This window comes from Adelges cooleyi, unplaced genomic scaffold (assembly GCF_023614345.1).
Source record: "Adelges cooleyi isolate 19-005CV unplaced genomic scaffold, UGA_ACOO_1.1 ACOO_flye_CR_arks_rails_tigmint_CR_PRNA_247, whole genome shotgun sequence".
In the NCBI taxonomy this organism is placed as follows: domain Eukaryota; kingdom Metazoa; phylum Arthropoda; class Insecta; order Hemiptera; family Adelgidae; genus Adelges; species Adelges cooleyi.
Genome location: NW_026095912.1, coordinates 11,585,696 through 11,606,645, shown reverse-complemented (window position 1 = coordinate 11,606,645; position 20,950 = coordinate 11,585,696). Strand labels below are relative to the sequence as shown.

At 30.4% G+C, this 20,950-nt stretch overlaps 2 protein-coding genes across 2 annotated transcripts in view; one reads left to right on the top strand and one right to left on the bottom strand.

The window, feature by feature from the left end:
* Positions 1-8,269: 8,269 nt before the first annotated feature.
* LOC126837263 (protein PALS2) overlaps positions 8,270-20,950 on the top strand; it is a 20,557-nt gene continuing 7,876 nt past the window's right edge. Inside the window, exons 1-2 of the mRNA XM_050571104.1 lie at positions 8,270-8,583; positions 13,003-13,124. Of these exons, the coding sequence (XP_050427061.1) occupies positions 8,496-8,583; positions 13,003-13,124 (210 nt within the window). The 5' untranslated portion in view covers positions 8,270-8,495. The remainder of the gene's footprint in view (positions 8,584-13,002; positions 13,125-20,950) is intronic.
* The window catches only part of LOC126837262 (calcium permeable stress-gated cation channel 1-like), a 20,407-nt gene continuing 18,089 nt past the window's right edge, over positions 18,633-20,950 (bottom strand). Inside the window, exon 16 of the mRNA XM_050571102.1 lies at positions 18,633-18,874. Coding sequence (XP_050427059.1) covers positions 18,797-18,874 — 78 coding nt within the window. The 3' untranslated portion in view covers positions 18,633-18,796. The remainder of the gene's footprint in view (positions 18,875-20,950) is intronic.

Genomic DNA, 20,950 nt, shown 5'->3' with positions numbered 1-20,950 from the left:
AGTGGAGATCCCTTAAATCTTCTTAAAGCTCCCTCAGAATTTCAATAAAAATGTTAAACGTCCTATCCTATGTCCGATCGATTGCTGACATTTTTTAAAAGTTTAAAAGTGGTTTAGAAGGATTTTCATTCCGCCTACCTCTTCTAATGGCACCAATTTATATTTGTCTGTTATATTATATTATCTACATCTTATCTGTTTGGGTAATTTTAAAACTAAGAGAGGAAGACGTGCGAGTACGGCGACTTCTTGCTACGGGATACTGACGGTACAATAATATATCATGTCTTCTAGTGGAAATTTTTTTGATTCTTCGGCCACCATCTCATTGGTTTCGCGTTACTGTTTATTTTTCTTGGCCTCTACCACAGTCATACCGTAGGCGGAAATCTAAAAAAATACTTTTGTATTATACTCTTTTGCCGTCGATATCGGGAAATTCATTCGTCACGGCAATTCCCCATTACATCGTCGTATACACCTTTTTATAAATATATATATATATACATACACAGTAATGCATATTTTATTCTGCTACTGTAGTACACATTATTTCGGTCACCGTCGCGTCGTATAGTCGTCGTTGTCACTGCCAGGATTCGAACCTGCGCGGTTAGGTCTTCTGCAGAACACACACGCACACAAACGGTAGACTTATTATATTATTTTTTTATAAATGCACGTGTGATTATACATAACGCCTGTGTACATATTATAATGTATAGATAGAATACAACATGCTGTACGTCTATACCCGTCTGGTTCGTGCGCCGGCAACGCTGTGGTGGCTTAACCCGTAGGTAGGTGTATACGCCTAAACGAACAGAATACAAAAAGTGTCGAGTGACGGCGCCGAATCCCTATTGTACTGTGTAAGTATATACGTTGTTATTATTTTCAATGCTTGTACAATATAATATATCCGGGTAGGTATAGGTATATATTATATATCAGTATAATAGTTGGCGGGACGCGACACCGTCTTGTCCTGGTAGCCACCTAGTCCTTTGGTCGGCTGCGACTTTTACTTTTGGGTAGTCTAATTTTTCTTGATTTGATTTTGTATTGCATTTAGGCGAAGGCGTCTCACAATAAATACTACGCGTTTGCGACAACCATGGGCTTGGCGGGCAGGACGAAGGTCCTGAACAAAGTGGGTAAGTCTAGTCTTTATTTAATTACATACAGCTGTATAATATATGCAAATATAGTAGAACCTCGATAAATCGAACGAAAAACGATTGATTATTTGAACTGATTTACCGCTAAACGCTTGGAAAAACAAAAATAAAAGGTAAATTTCATAGAAAAGTCGAAAAACAGAAAAAAGACCACAGCAATAAAAATAATTACGTGTAAAAATTAAATAATTTGACTTTTCTACGAATTTTCACGTTTTTTTTTGTTTTTCCGAGCAAAAACTTCTTCAGTCGAATTTTTTTTTTAAAACCTCGATAACGTAACTACTAACTATAAACTAGTATTAATTCTATTGTAATTAATTAATGCGTATTAAGTATTTGGATAATCGAATATCAAACTAATAGCTTGAAGCTTATTGGTACTTTTAATCATTTTTGTCTATCATTGCTTATGAGCTATTGGTAAAATAATTTGATTGTTGGTGAAAATTCTAATCACCCTATAAAGACAGGATTTCCTGTACGTGTAATATAATACACAATTTTGATATCTTTGAACAAAGTAATCTACCTTCTCTAAAGCACTTAACGATTTTTTCTGATAATGTTTAATATATTCATCTATTATGTTTCCTCCCTTTTCATATATATTGTAAAGATTCTTACGTGTCCTATAATTTGCATTTTTTGTTAAATTCTCTACACAAAATTGATATTTTTATACTGTACTTGGGCTTTCTGGGCGTTTATATTATATTAAGTTTTAATATGTGTATATTATAACAATAATAACAATAAATAAATAAATACAATTTTAATTAAATCATATCTATGCCGTATGTTCATATTCTCTTTTGGATAAATTATATTTAATAATGGATGTGTTTAGTTTTTAAACTAATAAATTTGAAGCTCAAGAGCGGCATCCGTTTGTGTTTATAACAGTACAAAGTTAATTAAAAAAATGTATTGTCAAGTTTAATGCATTTGTCGCTCATTTGGGGGAGGGTTAGAAAGTTAATTAGATTAAAAAAAATGAAGAACCTTTGTAATACTTTTTATTTATTGTTAGTTGGGTTCAACTCTACCAGTAATAGTTTTTAAAAGTAATAGTATAAGACTGTCAAATCAAACATTAGTGAACCAATAAATTACTAGTTTACATAATAGTTTTAATTAAATTCAATATCATTGTAAAATTTATATTTGCGAATATGATAGTTTATGTAAGCTAAAAAGTTCAATTATTACATTCAGATTATCAATTATTATTTTATTATACAACTTAAGTTATAATAATGTTAATACGATTAGGGTCGATTCTGGATAATGGGCAAAATACTCGAATACCACCAAATTAGTTTTTACACCATTCGAGTTGTTTCAAAAATTATATTTTCGACCAACTACTGAACTCATATAAGTCGTATAGCAGTTTTTTAGCTTAGATCACCTTTAATATGTAGAAATATTTGAGAAAAATGTGATTTTTACAATGTAGTTTGTGTATGTAAAATTGTTACAAATATTTAGATATTCTGAAAAGAAAGTGATGTAGATAATGTTCAGGAGATTTCGTCTTATAAGGTATGTATCCGCCAAGAAACTCAAAGAAAGCAATCAAGACCGTTATAGAATATATAGATGGCATTATATTGTGCTCAACAATGACTAGCCTACTTCCACATCCACTAGGTGTAAAAAATGTCCTAAAATGTAAAGAAATAATATATTGTGAAGTAATGATTAATTTAGGTTATTTTAGAAAACAAAACTTGCTTTAATTATTTAATTTTTGGTTCAGTTAATTATCATAAGAGTGGCTCAAAATACATTTTAAGTAAAAAAAAAAAAGTATAAAGCCAGTACAGTGGGGTTGGGGTATAGTGGAGACGGGAAGGTCTACAGGAATCATTGTTACTGAAAGTGATAGGTGACAGGCGACAGTGTAGGTTCAACCCAGCACAGTCCAAACCAGCCACAGTAAGAAAGTATTATACATAAGTGAGTAGTAGTAGTAAGTCAGTAAGTAAGAGAAGTCCAGTATTCATAGATAAAAACAAACATATGTATAAAATCATTATACCTAATGACAATTATGTGCTTAAAAATTAAATTTAGTATTGCTGGGTGTATACGATTTAGGGTGATCGTCTGTATATTAAAATGTATTGCCATAGTTACTCGTATACCGCAATTAACAATATAATGAAAATATTTTCTTTACCTGTTGACTGTTGATTCACTCATGCATAGCAACCTGAATATTGACTACGGTCAAAGTGTAATTTTCCCCTTTTTAGTGTTTTTTCCTTAATAAAACAAAATTCTAATACACATTTTTGAGAAAATTGTATATGTTATAGTTCCATTCTAGATCTACATTTTGTCTAACTTTCAGAGTTAAATCCCTAAAACTATGTTTGAAAAAGTGAAACAAGGCAAAAAATTCTATCCCTTCCATAAGGGTTTATGATATTTTTTCGGTTTGTCAATGTTTATGGGTAGAATTGTATTTAAAAAATATTCCATATAAATTTGGAACTTATTCGACAATTTTTGAAAAAGTTATAAAGCATCGTAGTTTTAAATTTAAAAATGTGCAATTTTTTCCGACTGAAGGGAAAGTGGTTTAAAAAATATCGTGGGTCCAGACACGAAAATGAAAAAAAACATCATTGTAAATACTATACCTTCTGAGCTCCGCATCGAGTGTAGAATGCAGGCATGATATTAAAATATGAGTAACGTTTGGATAATCATTATCTAAAAATTTTAAAAATTATTCACAAATTATATCATATTTGAATTAATTCTTTACATAAAAACGCATTAATGATTACTGTTCTTTCTATCAAAACATACGCGAGTGCATGTAATATAACTTAATAATGATTATATTACAAATGTATTTTCTTTTCTTTGTGACAGTGGTGGATGTTGTGTTGCATCGTTGATATTTTTAAGGGTTTTTCTGTATAGTCGATCACTTTAACAAATTCTGAGACAACAAATAGTGGTAGACAATAAATAAGTAGGTAATTTTAATGTTTGCCCAATGCATTTTTAATTGAACCCATGTAAATTAATTAAAATGAGTTATTTTCGTTAATATATTTTATTGAGTAGTATCATTGAGTATATATTGTAACAATATATATAAAATGGTAGCATACATTCATTTTATGTCATTTATCAGTTCTTCAAAGGTCAAGTAAAGTATTATAAAATACCATACATCGCGATTAAATTATGGCTCTTTGATAATAACTATTATATTATTTTTGGAAATGGATAATAAAGATTATCTAATTAATAAGATTATCGCTAATATACGATAATATATTATTATTGATAATATATTGAATATTTTATATTATCGTATCTAAACTATGTTATTTTTTAAAAAATTAGAGTTGTATTCGTTAACGGTAATTTTGTATAGACCAAATAACTTGTAGATGATTTTTAGTTACTTATATACATTTACCCGGATATCAACGGTTTAATTAGATAATCGGATGACAGTTTCTTATAAAAAATATGTTTCATGACATTGCATTAACATTTAGACATTTAGTAGGTACCGTATACACGTGATTTTAATTTTTAAATGTCAAATTCAGTCACGCTCGGCACAGCATATTCAACTTGTATACTGTTTTTATATTCTGACCAGTTTTTACCTGTAACAACATAGATACATTCTAATACAACTAATTCTATGTATATATATATATATATTATTTTAATTATTCTAGAACCAAACGAACGGTGCAACGGAGTCCAAGTTTCGGGTTAAACGCATCTCGTTTTTTCACAAACAATAGTGTAAAAAAATACCAATTTCTTTTGTTGGAAAAACAACAGTACCTGCTAAAGTCTACTATAGTAAATGTATACGTTGTTGCTTATCCACGTGCATAACATTATGATGTACCTGCCTAATACCAGCTATGCAACACGATCTACGCATCTGATAACGTACCTATGTGTAAAATAATAAAATAAAAGGAAACGACGACGCATTGAGTTTCCGCCAAAATGTTACAACCCATGTCGGTAACCATTCCTGTCGAAAATGCCACAGGCTTCTGTCAGCCACTGCAGTCTGCACGCGATGCCCAATATAAATTACAGCACACAATGATAAACATATTTCATGCCTAGCTCCCCTCCGTTAAATTATGATAATTCTAATAAAGCGTTTCCTATGAAAAAGGATATTAATTATGTTCTCACGTGCAACGTTATAGTATTTATTTTTTTTTTTGTAGGTTAAGAGCGTACTCTAAAAAATAATTGTTTATATTTGAATAGTTCTTATAACGTTGATAATTATTGAAATTGCCATTGTCTAGCTTAAAATATTTTTTTGAGAAAATCGCCCATAAAAACTTCATGGCAAATGTTGTCAGTGACTTGTCACTTAACTCTCCCAAAGTGCGTTTGCTGCAATACTTAGCGAGCACCAAATATGGATAGAACATTTGCTATAGCGACCTCTTGAGCGGTTCCTTTAAATTCTTTAATTGTAATTCTTTCAAAGTCAGTTTTTTCTTAAAACGATTACAATTTTGTAGTTTTTCTTTCTGATAACATTTTTTGTTTATGCTATACTGCAATATTGGACAGTATTTAAATTTGTATTTTAATTGTTATTTTCTAGAGCTTTATCAATTGGATTTTTAAATTAAGAATAATTTACTGAAAGTTTTGACTGGTCAAAACTTTGGTTTATGCTATACTGCAATATTGGACAGTATTTAAATTTGTATTTTAATTGTTATTTTCTAGAGCTTTATCAGTTGGATTTTTAAATTAAAAATAATTTACTGAAAGTTTTGACTGGTCGGTAACCAGTTTTGAAGTTATTAAAGTTTAAAATTTAGGACAGGAGGTGGTGCGCGGTTGAATAATGCGCACAAATAAAATTAGCTCTACACTACACTAAAAATTATAAACTTTAATAAACTCAGGACGATCCATTTTTAGAATAATGAAAAGTATTTCAGACACTTTCCAACTTACTTTAATTATTAATAAAACAAATTTAATTATTAACAATACACTACATTTTTTTACCAATTATACATTTTATACTATTATATTTGATGATAATAACCTAGTATTACCACCCTATTACTATTGTATTCTACTACGGTGTTCGTCTCTGGTAGTAGCGATAACGGAATTGTGACACTTATTGGTAGTCCACCATATTTAGGTAGTCGCGATAACATACAAGTACCCTTTAATAACATTAAAATAATGATTTAAAACTGGTTATCGACCAATCAAATTTTTCAAAAAATTGTTCTCAATTTTTCAAGTTTAATTAAATATGTATGTTACCATTTAGGTATCAAAAGTTGATAAAGCTCTAAAAAAATACTAAAAAAGGTAAACATTTTACTATTGTCTATTAATGTAATATAATATAAACAAAAATGTTTTCAAAAAAGATGTCTACAAAATTTCAATTACTTTAAGAGTAAACTAGAGTAGAGTGTTATAAGAATGACTTAAGTGGATACTATTAGTACCGAAAACCCTAAGTAATTTATTATTAAACATAAGCGAGTGATTAGGTTATTAAGTTCCCCCATGTGACATTTCGTCTAATTTAAACACAAATGCCCGTTTGATCGTCCCTCGGAAAATAGCATAATAGACAACTACATGATGTGGGTTAAAATATATGTACCATAAAAAAAATAACGTAATTGAATAAGGTTATTCAAGAGTACAAATTAAAGTTTTAAAGTGTGTTCGTCGACTAATTTTTGTATACTCAAATTTGATTACCATTTAGTTGTTTCCGTTGAAAACAATAGTTAATTTACACTCAATTCAAAAGGAAATTCGATCGTAATCACGCTATAGTAATTAAAACTTTAGTTAAACTTGACTGTCTTGTTTGAATTGATATACAGTAAACTCTTTACTCGACTTCTGTAAAAGTTCGAGGGATCAAGCAATGAACAACAAACCAATTAGTATATTTAGCAGTTAAAAAATTACAACAAATTAAACAAAATGTCTACTTAAACCGTGACTACCGCGTTGGCTGCTATGTTTAAGGTTTAAAACTGCAGGCACATAGCTGCCCACTTAATTTGTAATTATAATAAAATATTATTGTATTGTGTATTCAACTATTCACGGAACTTAATATTTTTAATGTTGAGATTTGAAAGCGATTATTATAATTATATTTCAAATGAATACGTTTATTTTTCGTACGCTGTGTAAACTCATTCGTGGGAGTAAAAACAACTTTAAAAAAATGATTCATGGTAAAAAAAAATTCTAAGTATAAAAAGTTTAGTAGTTTTTCAAACGCTCTGTAATGTAATCTTTAGACCTAAGTGCTTATGTACAAAATTAATTAAAAACTCTACTTAAAGTTCTAAATTAGGAAATTAAAATGATAAAAATCATTATTTTGTCATTGGATTTATTTGTTTTGCAAACAAAATCACTTTTGCAACACCGCATTTTCGCCACTGGTTGTAGACTCAATTACAGAGTGACGAGAGAATAATGTTTTAATCTCGTTATCATTTTTTTTTAACAGTTGTAAACATCTACAATTTTTTTATTTTTACATCCCCGGATAAATCTATAGGCGCTTTTCTACCGATTTCAGGTATCTGCTAATCGGTAGTCAATGACGATACTCTTTCAGTTACCATATATTTTGTCCCGTCGGGGCTGTGCGGTTAATATCCTCGCCGCGAAGGGCGGGGTCAACCGAGACGTTCCACGCTGTGTTTGTGTGTGAGTGCTTATGACAACAAGTATATATATAATAAAAAAAAATATGTATATATACATATAGTTGTACAATGTTACACGATCACTGTGTGGAGAAGCAGATCCCGCTAGACCGGGTTTCCAAACGGCTACGTCCGGAGAGTCAAAGGAATTTTTTAGTTTATATGTGTGTGTGCGTTTTGTTTTCTAGACGGTTGTAAGTATATATGTGTGTGTGTGTGTGTGTGTGCCGGTCGTCTCTCCTGTGTGCCTCTCCGCGCCACTATAATACTATACCGACTACGTAGGACTCGCTTTATTGTATACCATATATTGCATGGTACATATATTATATTATTTTAAGTGCTCAGTACACGTTCGAACACGAGAGCGACATGACCACCGTCGCCGCTGCCGCAGCAGTCGGAGTATCGCGCCCGGTACGCCTCCGTCTCGTACAACACTAACTGTTTGGTTAGGTTTTTGGAGGAAAGAAATTCAAAAATTTTTTTTTTTTTACCACGGTACCTCAGACCTGTATTGCCGCACTGGTCGTTTCTGCGCTTTGCTCTGTGTACGCGTACCGACCGAACGATGGTGTTTTTCGGCAAAGACAAGACGGATCGCCGCGAACTGCTGGCCAGCATGGATCAAATCTCGTTGCACAAGATCCACGACAACGGTATAATAAAAACGAACATATTTTCATTATTACTTAATATTAACAATCTAGATTGTATACGACGAGCACACCTCATGAACCCCGATCGACCCTCCCTTAAGGGCGTTGTCGTTGGACACGAAGGTGTTGTATAGATCGTTATACATAAAATTCGAAGCACACGCGCGTGCACCCTTTGCCATTAACACATTTTTCCTCTTTGTTGGGACAAAAGCCTAAGAAAACACTCTTACTGCATTATAATGTTACGTGTTAAGTGTTTACAAGTCGCGAAACGATTTGTTTTTAAGAGATAAACAACTTTTGTTAAAATTTCAATACAAATAAACCCTATTAACTCCTTAACATTAACGACTTAAAATTTCAATAATATATTAGATTATATAATGATGAAAAGTTCAAAGCACTAGTCTGCATTCATCGCGCGTGTTAGTTGTCAATATTTTTCTACTGTAGTCATGATATATATATATATATATATACTAGCTAGGATAAACCACGATCACAACCGGTAGAAAAAATGATTTGAAAAAATAGAACCTAACCACAAAAATATATTATTATGTGCACCAATGGGAAAATAGTAACGTGAGAGAAACTGTTCAGATTTGGAGTTTTCAAATAAAATGCTTATTTGCTAAGCCCGCCTAAACGATTTCTTTGAAGAGATCTTCCTCGAGTAACACAGTAGTCTTATTGAAATACACGATGTAAAAATTAACAATGTCATAAGTATATTATATTTATACTTTTCTGGCTTAATACGCAAACAAACACGAAAAAAAAAATATAGTTACATCTACAAAAATTGGGATTAATAATCTAAAGTTGACCCAACTAAATTTTCAGTCGAAAATATTAAAGGGTGTCTTATAAAGAACACTGGATTTACAATTTAAAATCCATCAGCAGCTATTTCAGATCTGGCACTCGTTTGAAACATTTTTTGTCTATTACAATCAACTTGAAGATTTTATTTCCAATTTTTTTTCAAGCGAACATGAAGTGATAATCCACTATAGTTTATAAAAATGTGAAACGTAAATATTGTATGCAAACATAATACCTACCGACAACACAAATATAATATGATATATTCATCAGTATTAAGTTATAAGTGTCCATTTCACTTTTTTGTGGAATATAATATTTTCCCAATTATAAAGACGCTTAGGTAAATGTGATATTTTGAAAAATTCCTTAAGTTTTTAATGAAATATAATCTGCCTTGACTGGCGAACCAGTCAAGATATCCAAATGAGAGTAACCGCAAGGCGTGTAAATAGTGTAAAGAAATATAAACTATTATATTATATAAAGTTCTCAATAGAAACGTTGTGTTTTATCTTTTAACTTAAACTTTCAAACTTAACCAAAATTATCAAATTTTAAATTATTATAAATCAAATTCTGTTTCAATACCAAGCCTACTAATGGTCATGGTTCAACGAAATAATATACCTACTACAAATATACCTACTACAATATACCTACCTAATAATATCGACAACGCTGGTAATTTCCTCAATGCTATTTTCTTCTTGTTGTTTTAATACTTACAATAAAATAAAAATCCTATCACTTTCGACCTAACATGCTATTGTTAATAGAATACAGACAGTAATTAATAAGGCAGCAAATTTGTGGTATTATTGACTATTGTTCATGCAATTCTGGGAACCTCATTCTATAATGTTTGCAAATTGCAGGGTTGATCTTTAGTACCCATCCAGGTTAAAATTTTAGTTGAACATTATGATAATTAATTGTTCAAATATCTTAAATCAACACACAGTTGGATTTTAAAATCAAATCATAAAAATAGAAAAATCATATTGTATGTAAATGTAATAGAATATAAATAAATAGTATATCTTAGACGAAGTATGTTTAAATATGCGTAGTAAAACAAATTGTTTTCATTAAATTTTTTTAATATTTATAATGTTGAAAGTCGAATAATTTAATATTTAAAATTTTAAGTGCTCATAATTTGGCTCATGGGTTTTCAGAGTTTTTTTTTATATTTAATATTTTAACCACTCCTGTCAGAGTATACTCCTGTATCAAACAACAGTACATACCTACAGTTATTTGTATAGTGATTTGCATGATAAATACACACATTAAATGTTCTTCTGAGTGAAAGCGATTTGATAAAGATAAGTCTTAATAGGAACATGATTTTCGACGGCGAGAAAAATTTGTTGGTTTATACAAATGGGTATACCATTGAATGAACGTTGAATGGTAATTTGTTTTATTTGATATGTTATTTAATATATCCGTGTAGACTATCGTTTAAGAAAAGATCCTCAGTATATTTTGTGTTCTATCACAATTGACCTTAAAACCTTGAATAATAAAAATTCTTCGCATCTGAGTTTTGTATACCTATTTATTTACCAATTGCTAAATTGATTGTTTTTATTGACTAAGAATTCGTTTTATTATTCAAAGGTTCTATCTAACGTCTATAGATTACAATACGCTTAATAGCTTAAACCGTTAATTCAACTTCAGTTTCAGGAAATAATATCCAAAATATTAATATACCTAATAAATACAGCTATGGACAGTAGTATATACTATATCAGGTCTTTTCGAAGCAATCATTCATACTTAAAATGCAACTTTACGTGTGTTAGACCTATGTTTAATTTAAAACATATTTTTCTTTAGATAGCATATACTATTTATAAAACGTTTAAAACATGATACATACGTAACTATTTTAGAAGTTAACAATATAATTATTTCCAAATAGTTTATTGTCGATACTTTAAAATTTCACACTACCAGCTCCATTATAATTTGAAATTACCTACTCATGTATTATAAGCTTATGTGTAACGTTATGGTATAAATATTGAACGCATACTTATATTGTTACACAAAACAGAAGATGATACGCACAACTATAATATTATTACATTACATAATATACTTATATATAAGTTTACCAAAATATGTTGTTACATATCAAATATACAGCCATACCCTTTTCTTTCAGTGTCGTATAACAAGAAACACTTAAAGTAACCATCTAGTATTGGTGTTCAACATTGCTTCTCTCTAAATAATCGAAAAAATTCTTTGAATAGGTTTGTTATCAGCATTTTAAGCAAACTAAAATAGTAATAACGAGCGGCATATTATGTGTCGTGTCTTATGTCATACCTACTAAATAAATAAATTAAACACGCCATGTTAATCTATAATTAATCATACTGACTTATCTCCAACAACGGCTATTGCTCCGAGTTTAACGATATAAGTTGTGGTTATTTTAAATACCTTTCCGGCATATTATTTATAGTCTCTAGCAGATGTTTTTTTAATGTTACTTAAAATAAACATGTGTTTAATGCCTCTATTCAAGATCTTAAGAGCTCACCTACTGGATAACACACAAAAGTATTTCAAGCACTTTCTTAGTACAATTTTTTTTTTTTAACTTGGACTATGTAAAATTATTTGACAAATTTGTTAGGCGCGTTAAACCAGTTGTCGCTTCTACCATGAGCTTTTTGATTAAGTTTTACATTTGATAGGAACACTGTAATATAGTAACATAGTCTTATAATAAGGATTAAGAATATTCTAAATAGAACAAAGCTGTTTCAAATTGTGACAAGTTGACCTCTTTTGGAAAGTTGTTTTCAAGAAAAATAATCAGACATTCGCTATAAGATACGCAAAGTATTCCTATTCTCGAACTTAAGGTGCCCTGGAACCTGGTCGTTATTTTTGCTACAAAGATACAGTCAGTCTCAAATTGGTAAAAAAATTATCAAGATTCAGAAAATAACATTACCTTAATTTTAGAAAATGTTGACAAAAGATCTCTTTTAGCTTTCCGCATCAAACATAATCACAGTTTTATATTCAGATAAAATAATAGATAATATGAGAATTTTATTGAAAAAATGTTTAAGAACAATTATTGTTTTGTTGATTAAAACATAAGACTGTAGCTTAACACGCGCATGTGTTAGCCTGAGGGTGAAACGTCAATTCAAAATTTGCTGGGACATTTTTGCTTTGTAAAAATAAGAAACAGCAAGTTATAGCTAAACATCGAGTTAGGCATTAAAGACTCAAGATACAGATTTTATGAAGGTACAAATTACCGCCTTTTCTGTGTTATGTATTACTATTTACATTTTCTATTTCATTGGTTATTTTAGGATTAAAAAATTAAACAGAAGTAAATTTAACTCAAAAATTTAGTTAGACGCCGTAAGAGTGAAGCAATAGAAACTAATCTAAAATGCAATGTTGGAGGCACGGTTAATATATTGTACTTGAACTTTCTTATAAATAGAAGTTCGTTAAGAGTAACAGATTGGCATTAATTATTAACGGCCGTCTTGTTGATGTTTATTTATAATTTGTATTTTATTTTATGTGTTGCAGCTGCTTTTCAGCACGTTCGTGACAACATCGACGAAATCAATCATCACGTAAAGGCCAAAGAGACTGATATCATATTTCTAAAAACCCTTATGGACAACCCAACCGTGGAGTCTATAATTAAAGTAAGATCATTATAGTTAATTATGGACGTTGGAAATAGATCAAATCCACCGGATCGATACGCACTAGACACTAGTCGATATTAATTATTTGATTTTTTGCACAACTATTGAAAATTAATAGGTACTTTTACTTTAACTTGTAAACTAAATATTTAACGAGTAAACAGCGTTTCTCAATTAAAAATAGGCCATGCGTTTAAAATTACACTATACTACGAGGATTTAACCCACTTAGGCGGATTTACAGTTAATCGTTACTTATAAGTTTGAATAATACATTATAGTATAATATTATAATCAATATTGTAAACGTGAGTGTGTATAGCTGGGCGCTTACAATCATGTGATTATACCAATATGGCTTATAACACACCAACATCTATTATGTTCCTATATCATTATTGTTATTATAAATTCGGTATATTCCGTCTTCTAAGATCGTCCATGCGTGACGTTATCCCATATAATTTTGTTTACATGTTTTTCCATATAGGGATTATCAATATTAAACAGAATCACCTCGCCTGTACTAGCCATAATAGGCTTTGGTGGAAAAAGTTTAGTCGTTAAACGAAAAACGTTAAGGGTTTGATTAGACCACCCAAATGTGTAATAATAAACGATTAATACTCACTCAACTACTCGTTTCGGTAAAAAAAAAAAAAAATGTTCTGTAACTTGCAATTAATAAGATTCTTCAAGACAACTCGCACAGCTCATTTGTGAAGATCGCTTGATAATGATAAACCTGATCCTTCATTTCTTTTCCGTGTTCAAACGTTACATTTGTTTGAAATATTCTTCTATACTGTTTGAACTATTTTTAATTGTCGCTAATAGCATAGCATGTCATCTAATCGTAAATTGTTATTTTATTAAAAATATGATGGTAATTTATACTACCTAACTAACTATCCATTTTGATATTAAATTTACTCAAAGGTCATTCCATAGAATCAACTAAAGTCGTAATTGAATAAAACGTAGTTATTTTTGTTTTTTTAACTGAGTAATTTAATTGTATTTGTGGTTAAAATATTTAACACTGTCATATTTAAAATACATTGGTGATAGTTTTTCTTAAATTTCTGTAAACGGAAAAGGGTGATTTATATAGGTGTAAAATAAAATAAGTATGAGAACAAGAAACAGAAACGTAATCGTGTCATAATGTTTATGAAATTAAAGGTGGTAATATTTTAGTAAAAATATTACAACAAACTGTTCCAACATCTGAAAAGATGAAAACAGACTATAGTCTGTACGCTGTAACTTATTAAGTAGGTACAAGTATTCAGTTATTTGTGATACACAAAAAAAATGTACCTAGAGAGTAAAAATTGTGCAAATTTACTTTGAATAGTAGTAAGTTTATAATAAATATCTGAAATTAAAATAGGAAAATTCGAAATATGAGTGAAAATAATTGTTGTGTGGAATTCACATGGATTGTCCCACGCATAAAGATATATGTTGTTTCTTTAATAAAAAAACATTTCTTAGTAGAGTTTACGAAATCATAAATATATAATAACTACATATATGAATATATGATATATATATATATAGAATGAATATTATATAATATTATGCTGTAATATTATGTTTTATTTATTATTTGATCAAGATTTTACGTTTTTCAGTTTATTAATGAGTAGTACAAATTGAAAACATGCCGAGCTTACAGTATAGTATTAAATGTAAAAACTGTCATCTTATCAGTTAAAGCACAAACATATTTACCAGCGCATACCTTAAATATATAATTATAATGACAATCTTGGAATTTTTCTACTACAATCTGCAACAGTTGACACTAAACGCTAGTACCTATGTCTTTGATATATATTAGAACGAGCTTATATGATCGATGGAAATTCAAAACTATAACATTAACCCACCTGTTATTCTAGGCTGTTGGCGTTGTCTCACCAACACTAATCTCTAAAACTTGTTAATCATAAAACTGCATATCTGTTAAACTTTTGGCTTAGGTGTAATGTTGAAATATGAAAAGGTATAGATTTTATAAGGACGTGTCTTAGCTGTGATTGAAGTAATGTTTTAAATGTGTGCGGTTAGTTCTTGTATATTGTGGTAATGTGTTTACTGTATGATAACAGCTGTCTTCACTTTACTTTGCTACTTCTATATTGTGCTGTACCTGGCTTTAAATATATGGCATATGTCTTATTTCTACATTGGATTTTTTGTTATTTAACTCTGTTATTAATTTTATGATTTTTTGTAATTCATGTCTTAATTTTTGTCTTTGCAACATATCTTAATATAAATATTTCTGTAGTTTCAAAAGATTTTTGCTCGTTAAATATGATAATGCGTACAGACTCTATACTAAAACTATTCAGGTAATCTCATTACCAACACCATAACCAGTGGTGTCACTGACATTAAAATAACAGTGACGCCATATTATTTTTGTAGTGCTCTAAAAAAGTACATAAGGGGCCTTTTCCAAACTTTAACAACATTAAAAAAGCTCTAAAACCTACGAACGTGCCGACATACCCCTAAGAATCTGTGCCAAGGTAACCTTAAAATAGATTTCGGCGCCACTGAATTTTATAGAAACACTACAAATACATCATTAAGTCTTTGTAGAATGAGTTTTCATTAAATGTTTTTTTTTATTACGCTCTATACTTCAATTGTTGTTGCTGATTTACTTTTGTTAGGCACCAATCGGAGGTAGACATGTCGGCCATTATTCGTTGTACCATATCAAGTGTATTGTTTCATTGTAGACAAGACTATAAAAATAATTTTCAACTCATAATCTCTAGTGCCGGATTTATATTTTCTATTTGTTTGTTTGTTTTTTTTTTGCTGCAGGTTATTACTCTCGGTAATTATTTTTGTCTTTATTATTCTCTTATTCCATGCATCTATGCTTTTGCGTATTGTTAACCACGTCGGATTGATTGAATTTTATTGTTTTGGCTGCACAGTGCACTCTGTCGTGTCTTTTGACCGTTTGTTCGTCAAATTCGTAATCGCCAAAAATCACTTTCAACGATAAGTTTCTAACGCACCAATGAGTTTCTTTTCAATAAGAAGATTAGACTGGGTGTTGTAATTATTGATGTACAAATTAAATTATTTGGTTCAGAACATTCGAATTAGTTAGGCGATCAAGGTACAAGTACATAGTAGTCAAAAAACTGGGGTTGTTTTATATCAGTTAAAAAAAATAATAATTTTAGTACCAGTCACACCAATTGTACCCAAACGTGGTTCTTAATTACAAATAACACAGTGTCAAATACCCTCGCTCACGTCCCACTGTATATGTGTTATTTTTTTTTTTACTAAAAATATAGGATTGATTCACTTACTATTTTACTATACTCATCTATTGTGTCAATGGCTGATGTATATTATTTTTAAATGATTTACCAAATAATATGAAGTTCAAATATAAAATAGGTACATGTTGCCCATTAGTCAGCTGCCAGACTAACATGTTTAATACCATGATTTATAACTTTGTCAAACTCCATAAAATATATGGTTTTTGTGATTTCCATATAACTTGCTAAGTATGCGCCAGAGCGGATATAGATTACCGGTAGTTTCTGGACAAATTTATACCTACGGTTTGAGTGTTTTGCAGGAGGTACCTAAAATAATTGTTAACAAATCGGTTGACCTGTCATTGGCGACAGCTTTTGTTTTAGGATATTTTACTGCATTATTCAACGGGCTTTACGCAAACATTGGAGATAATACATATATATTATATCTATAATCTTATATGTGCGCGTAACGTTAAACTTCAATGGTCAAGTAACAACTGTCGCAAACCAGCATCTCGATTGCATGTGCCTACCGAGAAAACACATAATATTTATGGCTTAGACTTTTTATTTTTTACAAAACAACTTTCTGCTTCGGCTCTCGGTCAGCCGGTGAAAGTTCGTTTAAAGACATTTAAGCGCATATTGTTTTATGTTTTCTTTCGCAGTGTGTATGTAACGTTAGTCAAGTACCTACTTACATAGATAGTCTATAGAAATCGTTTGTATAAGTATTTATACCTAGAAGCTGTATATAAATGTTTTCTTCTCAATAGATACGTGTAATCGCGTGTTTTTTCAGAAGCAAACGTTATGTTTTGTCTTAACGTCACGAACAGAATGGCAACGATGAGATAAATAATCTAAACTTATAATTGCCAGCTTAAGCACGGACAGAGACAAAAACGTTTGTAGATTCAGTTTCCTCATCGAGAAGGAGGTAGTATTTTTCAAAACTTAAATCGAGTACCTAACGAAAGTGGGGCAGTTTTGGGGCACATTTTTGTCTCTCCTTATATCCGCCACTAGGCAAAAATTACAATTATAGCAGCCAAAAATTATTATCTAAAAAATGTCTATACTTCTAAATAATTTGATCAGTCGGTACGACGGTGGATGATCGAGCAAATAGCACCGAAGCTACTATTTTATAGGCTCTGTGTTACAACGGAGGTCTGATTGAACCTGTCCAACAAGTATTAAGATCATTAACCGTCCAATATATGTATCTAAGAAATTTGCATAATATTTGTATGTATGCTTTTTAATTTTTCAACGAATTAAAAATTGCTTCATTGACATGGGAACTACGTTTGGGCGTGTCCCCTTCTTCTACTCTGCCACTTAAGGCGTTTAATAATAATATACATTTTAATGTTAATCGCAAACGAATCAATGGTTTCCAAACTGCAGCAGTATGAACGTTGGCGGGTGCGTGACAAAATTCATTAAACCAGTTCTGGTAGTCGTCAAATTTAATTTGTATTAGTATTTTTTGCTTTTGCGACGGAATGTGTTCGTATGCAATTACTTACAAACGAGTTTAAAAATGTGTCCATCGGTCGTACATACATCAACTTTATTCCAAGCATATGATGCGATGCCAAAGAATTTATAGGCGTACTGATTAGTTTGCTTAATGGTATAAACATGTGAAAACATTACACAATTAATTTTAAACCGTACAAAATAAAGACAACCCGTGTTACAATTTGATATCTCTAATCGTATGACAACTGCAAGTAGATACCATTAGCAGTTTTTCTTATACATAGTAAAGTTATAACCGCAATCGCAATGTAAATAATTGATATTTTGCTACTTGTCGCTGTTCGTGCACTGCAGTACGTTCCAAATCGTCCAACTAAACTTAACCACAACGGTTAAGTATAGTCTGGCTGACTGGGATTGTGCTGTTGTGGTAAGAAAGATAAAGTCTATATTGATAATATTTTATTGACATGTCGGAAGAAACAGTAGCAAGAACACGAGAGCAGTTAGAGTTGATTTGGTGAACAGAAGTAGGTGGACGTTATACAGGGAGATTACTATCGAGGAACTTGGAGTGAAGGAATAGCTTGTGAGACTGTCTGGGATGGGCTTAGTTAAAAAAGAAAATCGTCTAACGAATCTTATAAGTTATATTATGTAAGAACAAAAAAATATAAATACAAAAATTATTTTTGGTGGAAACTGCTACTATAATTGCTATACTATTTCAATACTATGTCTATATTATTTCTGTACTATTTCTATATTATTTCTATACATTTCCATAATTTGTATATGGGATTTCTTCCATTGACGTTAATCATGAAATTCAGCGCCAATGATTTTGTTTTGATCGTTTAAGTGTTAAGGCCCAAAACTGGTCAGTTCATATAGATAAGCAGACGGTTGTTCATCGGTTCTCAGAAGTAACGGAATAGCCACCTGAAAAAGCAGAAATGTTCATGATTTGATCAGATTTATGTAAACTAATAAAATTATGTATATTTTAATTGATTGAGGCATAGTGGGTATGGAACATATTAGGGCGCATCAAGGTTAGTAATCATAGGTCTACAGAAATTAGTATAACTCAAAGTGATTAAACCACTTTCAAATAAAATCTTTAATGTGAATCTGTAGATGGTATAAATATAAATTTCGCTAAATGCATTTTCATTACAAATAAGATGCTTAAAATTATATTTTTAGTTTAAGAGTGGATACGATAAGGGTTGATAATTTGTACACAATAATTTGTTGTCGTTGTTTCCCATACATTCACTCTTATAAAGCAACCGAAAAATTTACTAGTCAAAGTGTAGTTTTTCTCTATATTTTTTTTTTTGTATTTTTTCCATAATAAAAAAAAAAATCTTGACTACAAAATTTCGAGTATGTTGTATATGATATTGTCCTACTCTAGATGTCTTAGTTTCAACCTAAATCCATTAAAACTACTAAAACTGCGCCTATAAAAATTAAAATAACTTTTTTTACCCCTTCTGGTAATAGGTTTTTTGTTATTTATATTGATAATATCTGTGTCTAAAGAATATCCCATTAAAATTTGGAACTAATTCGAGTATTTTTAAAAAAGTTATAGAGTACCGTAATTTTTAATTTTAAAAATATATATATGTTTTTTTAATGTTATTCTCAATTTAGAAGGGGATGGGGTGAACACTTGACATTTTTGGGTCAATAAAGTATCATACAGGTACGGTTTTTGATCTTTAGACTGGTACATTAGGCAAAAAAAAATAAAAATACATAATTGTCAAAACAATACCATCTTAGATCCATATCAAAGCTAAAATGGATACTGGATAGATTATAAGTATAGTACATATATATTTCATAGGAAATAGTAAAAATAAAACATATTTTAAAACCTCCCAACACAGGTAAAAATTATTGAGTACAAAAAAGGGTAATTTCTCATTGATTAAAATCATAATTGGCCTATGAGTTAATTTTCCCTGAAAAAGAAGAAGAGTTGACACAACTTGAACGACAGATAAAATGTATTTAAATTGTTATTAGTTATTACTCAGAGGTGTACAATAAAAGTAAGGAGTTTTTTACCTTTGGCTTAAAAAACTTTTTAAAGTCCTTTCGAGGGTTTGAAAGTCACATAACTTTCATTTGTTCCTCATAAAGTAATAATAAGTGCTGCTTTAAGGCATACGCGCGATAAAAATAATCGAAAAAGTATTTCATTGAGAAATACAAGTCATTCTATCTTAAGCGACCATTGAATACAAGTTTTTTTATTACATAGATTCTAGGACGTCGTACTTTGACCGTTACAGGTGTCAATGTCATGTCGCTTATGGGTTACGTCCTTATAAATACAATTTTAGACAGACTTTAGACAGATGTTAGTAGGAATAATTTCCAATAAAAAAACACATAAAAATAAACAAAACAGGTTGACTTTTCCAATCCTCTTACTGTTCTTCTCTGTCTCTTTGTTTTAATCCTTTTCACACATCACCGAGTATCAATTCGCTTCTCCTCAAGTCTGGCTTCAACTTTTTTTTCCCTTCCTTTAACTTGTCAGAACCTATTAAGATATACTATTATCTCCTATCTCTGGGTATATTACATTACGATTTCACGATAAATATGATATTAATATCACAACTACCTAAAGAAACACAATATATGGATGTATACACAAACATTTATAACAAGACTACGCGACTACTGGAATGTTAATTACACAATCGGTTAATGGTCATGATATACGTTTAAATCGTTATTATGTCTTATAACCATAACAATAACAATAGTAATTCATTTAGGTAATACACAGTAGATTATACAGATGGGCACCTAATAAATGGTTTTATAATATTGTACAGTAGGACATGGCGGTTTGCATAAACATACGACCGGTGCCATGTTAGTTTTAAAGCAATTAGGACCGTTTTGAGTATTTCAAATGCGTTTTTGTTTTGCAATTTAACTAAATTATTATTGTAAGTACATGCCAATGCGTGTTACGCGTATTCC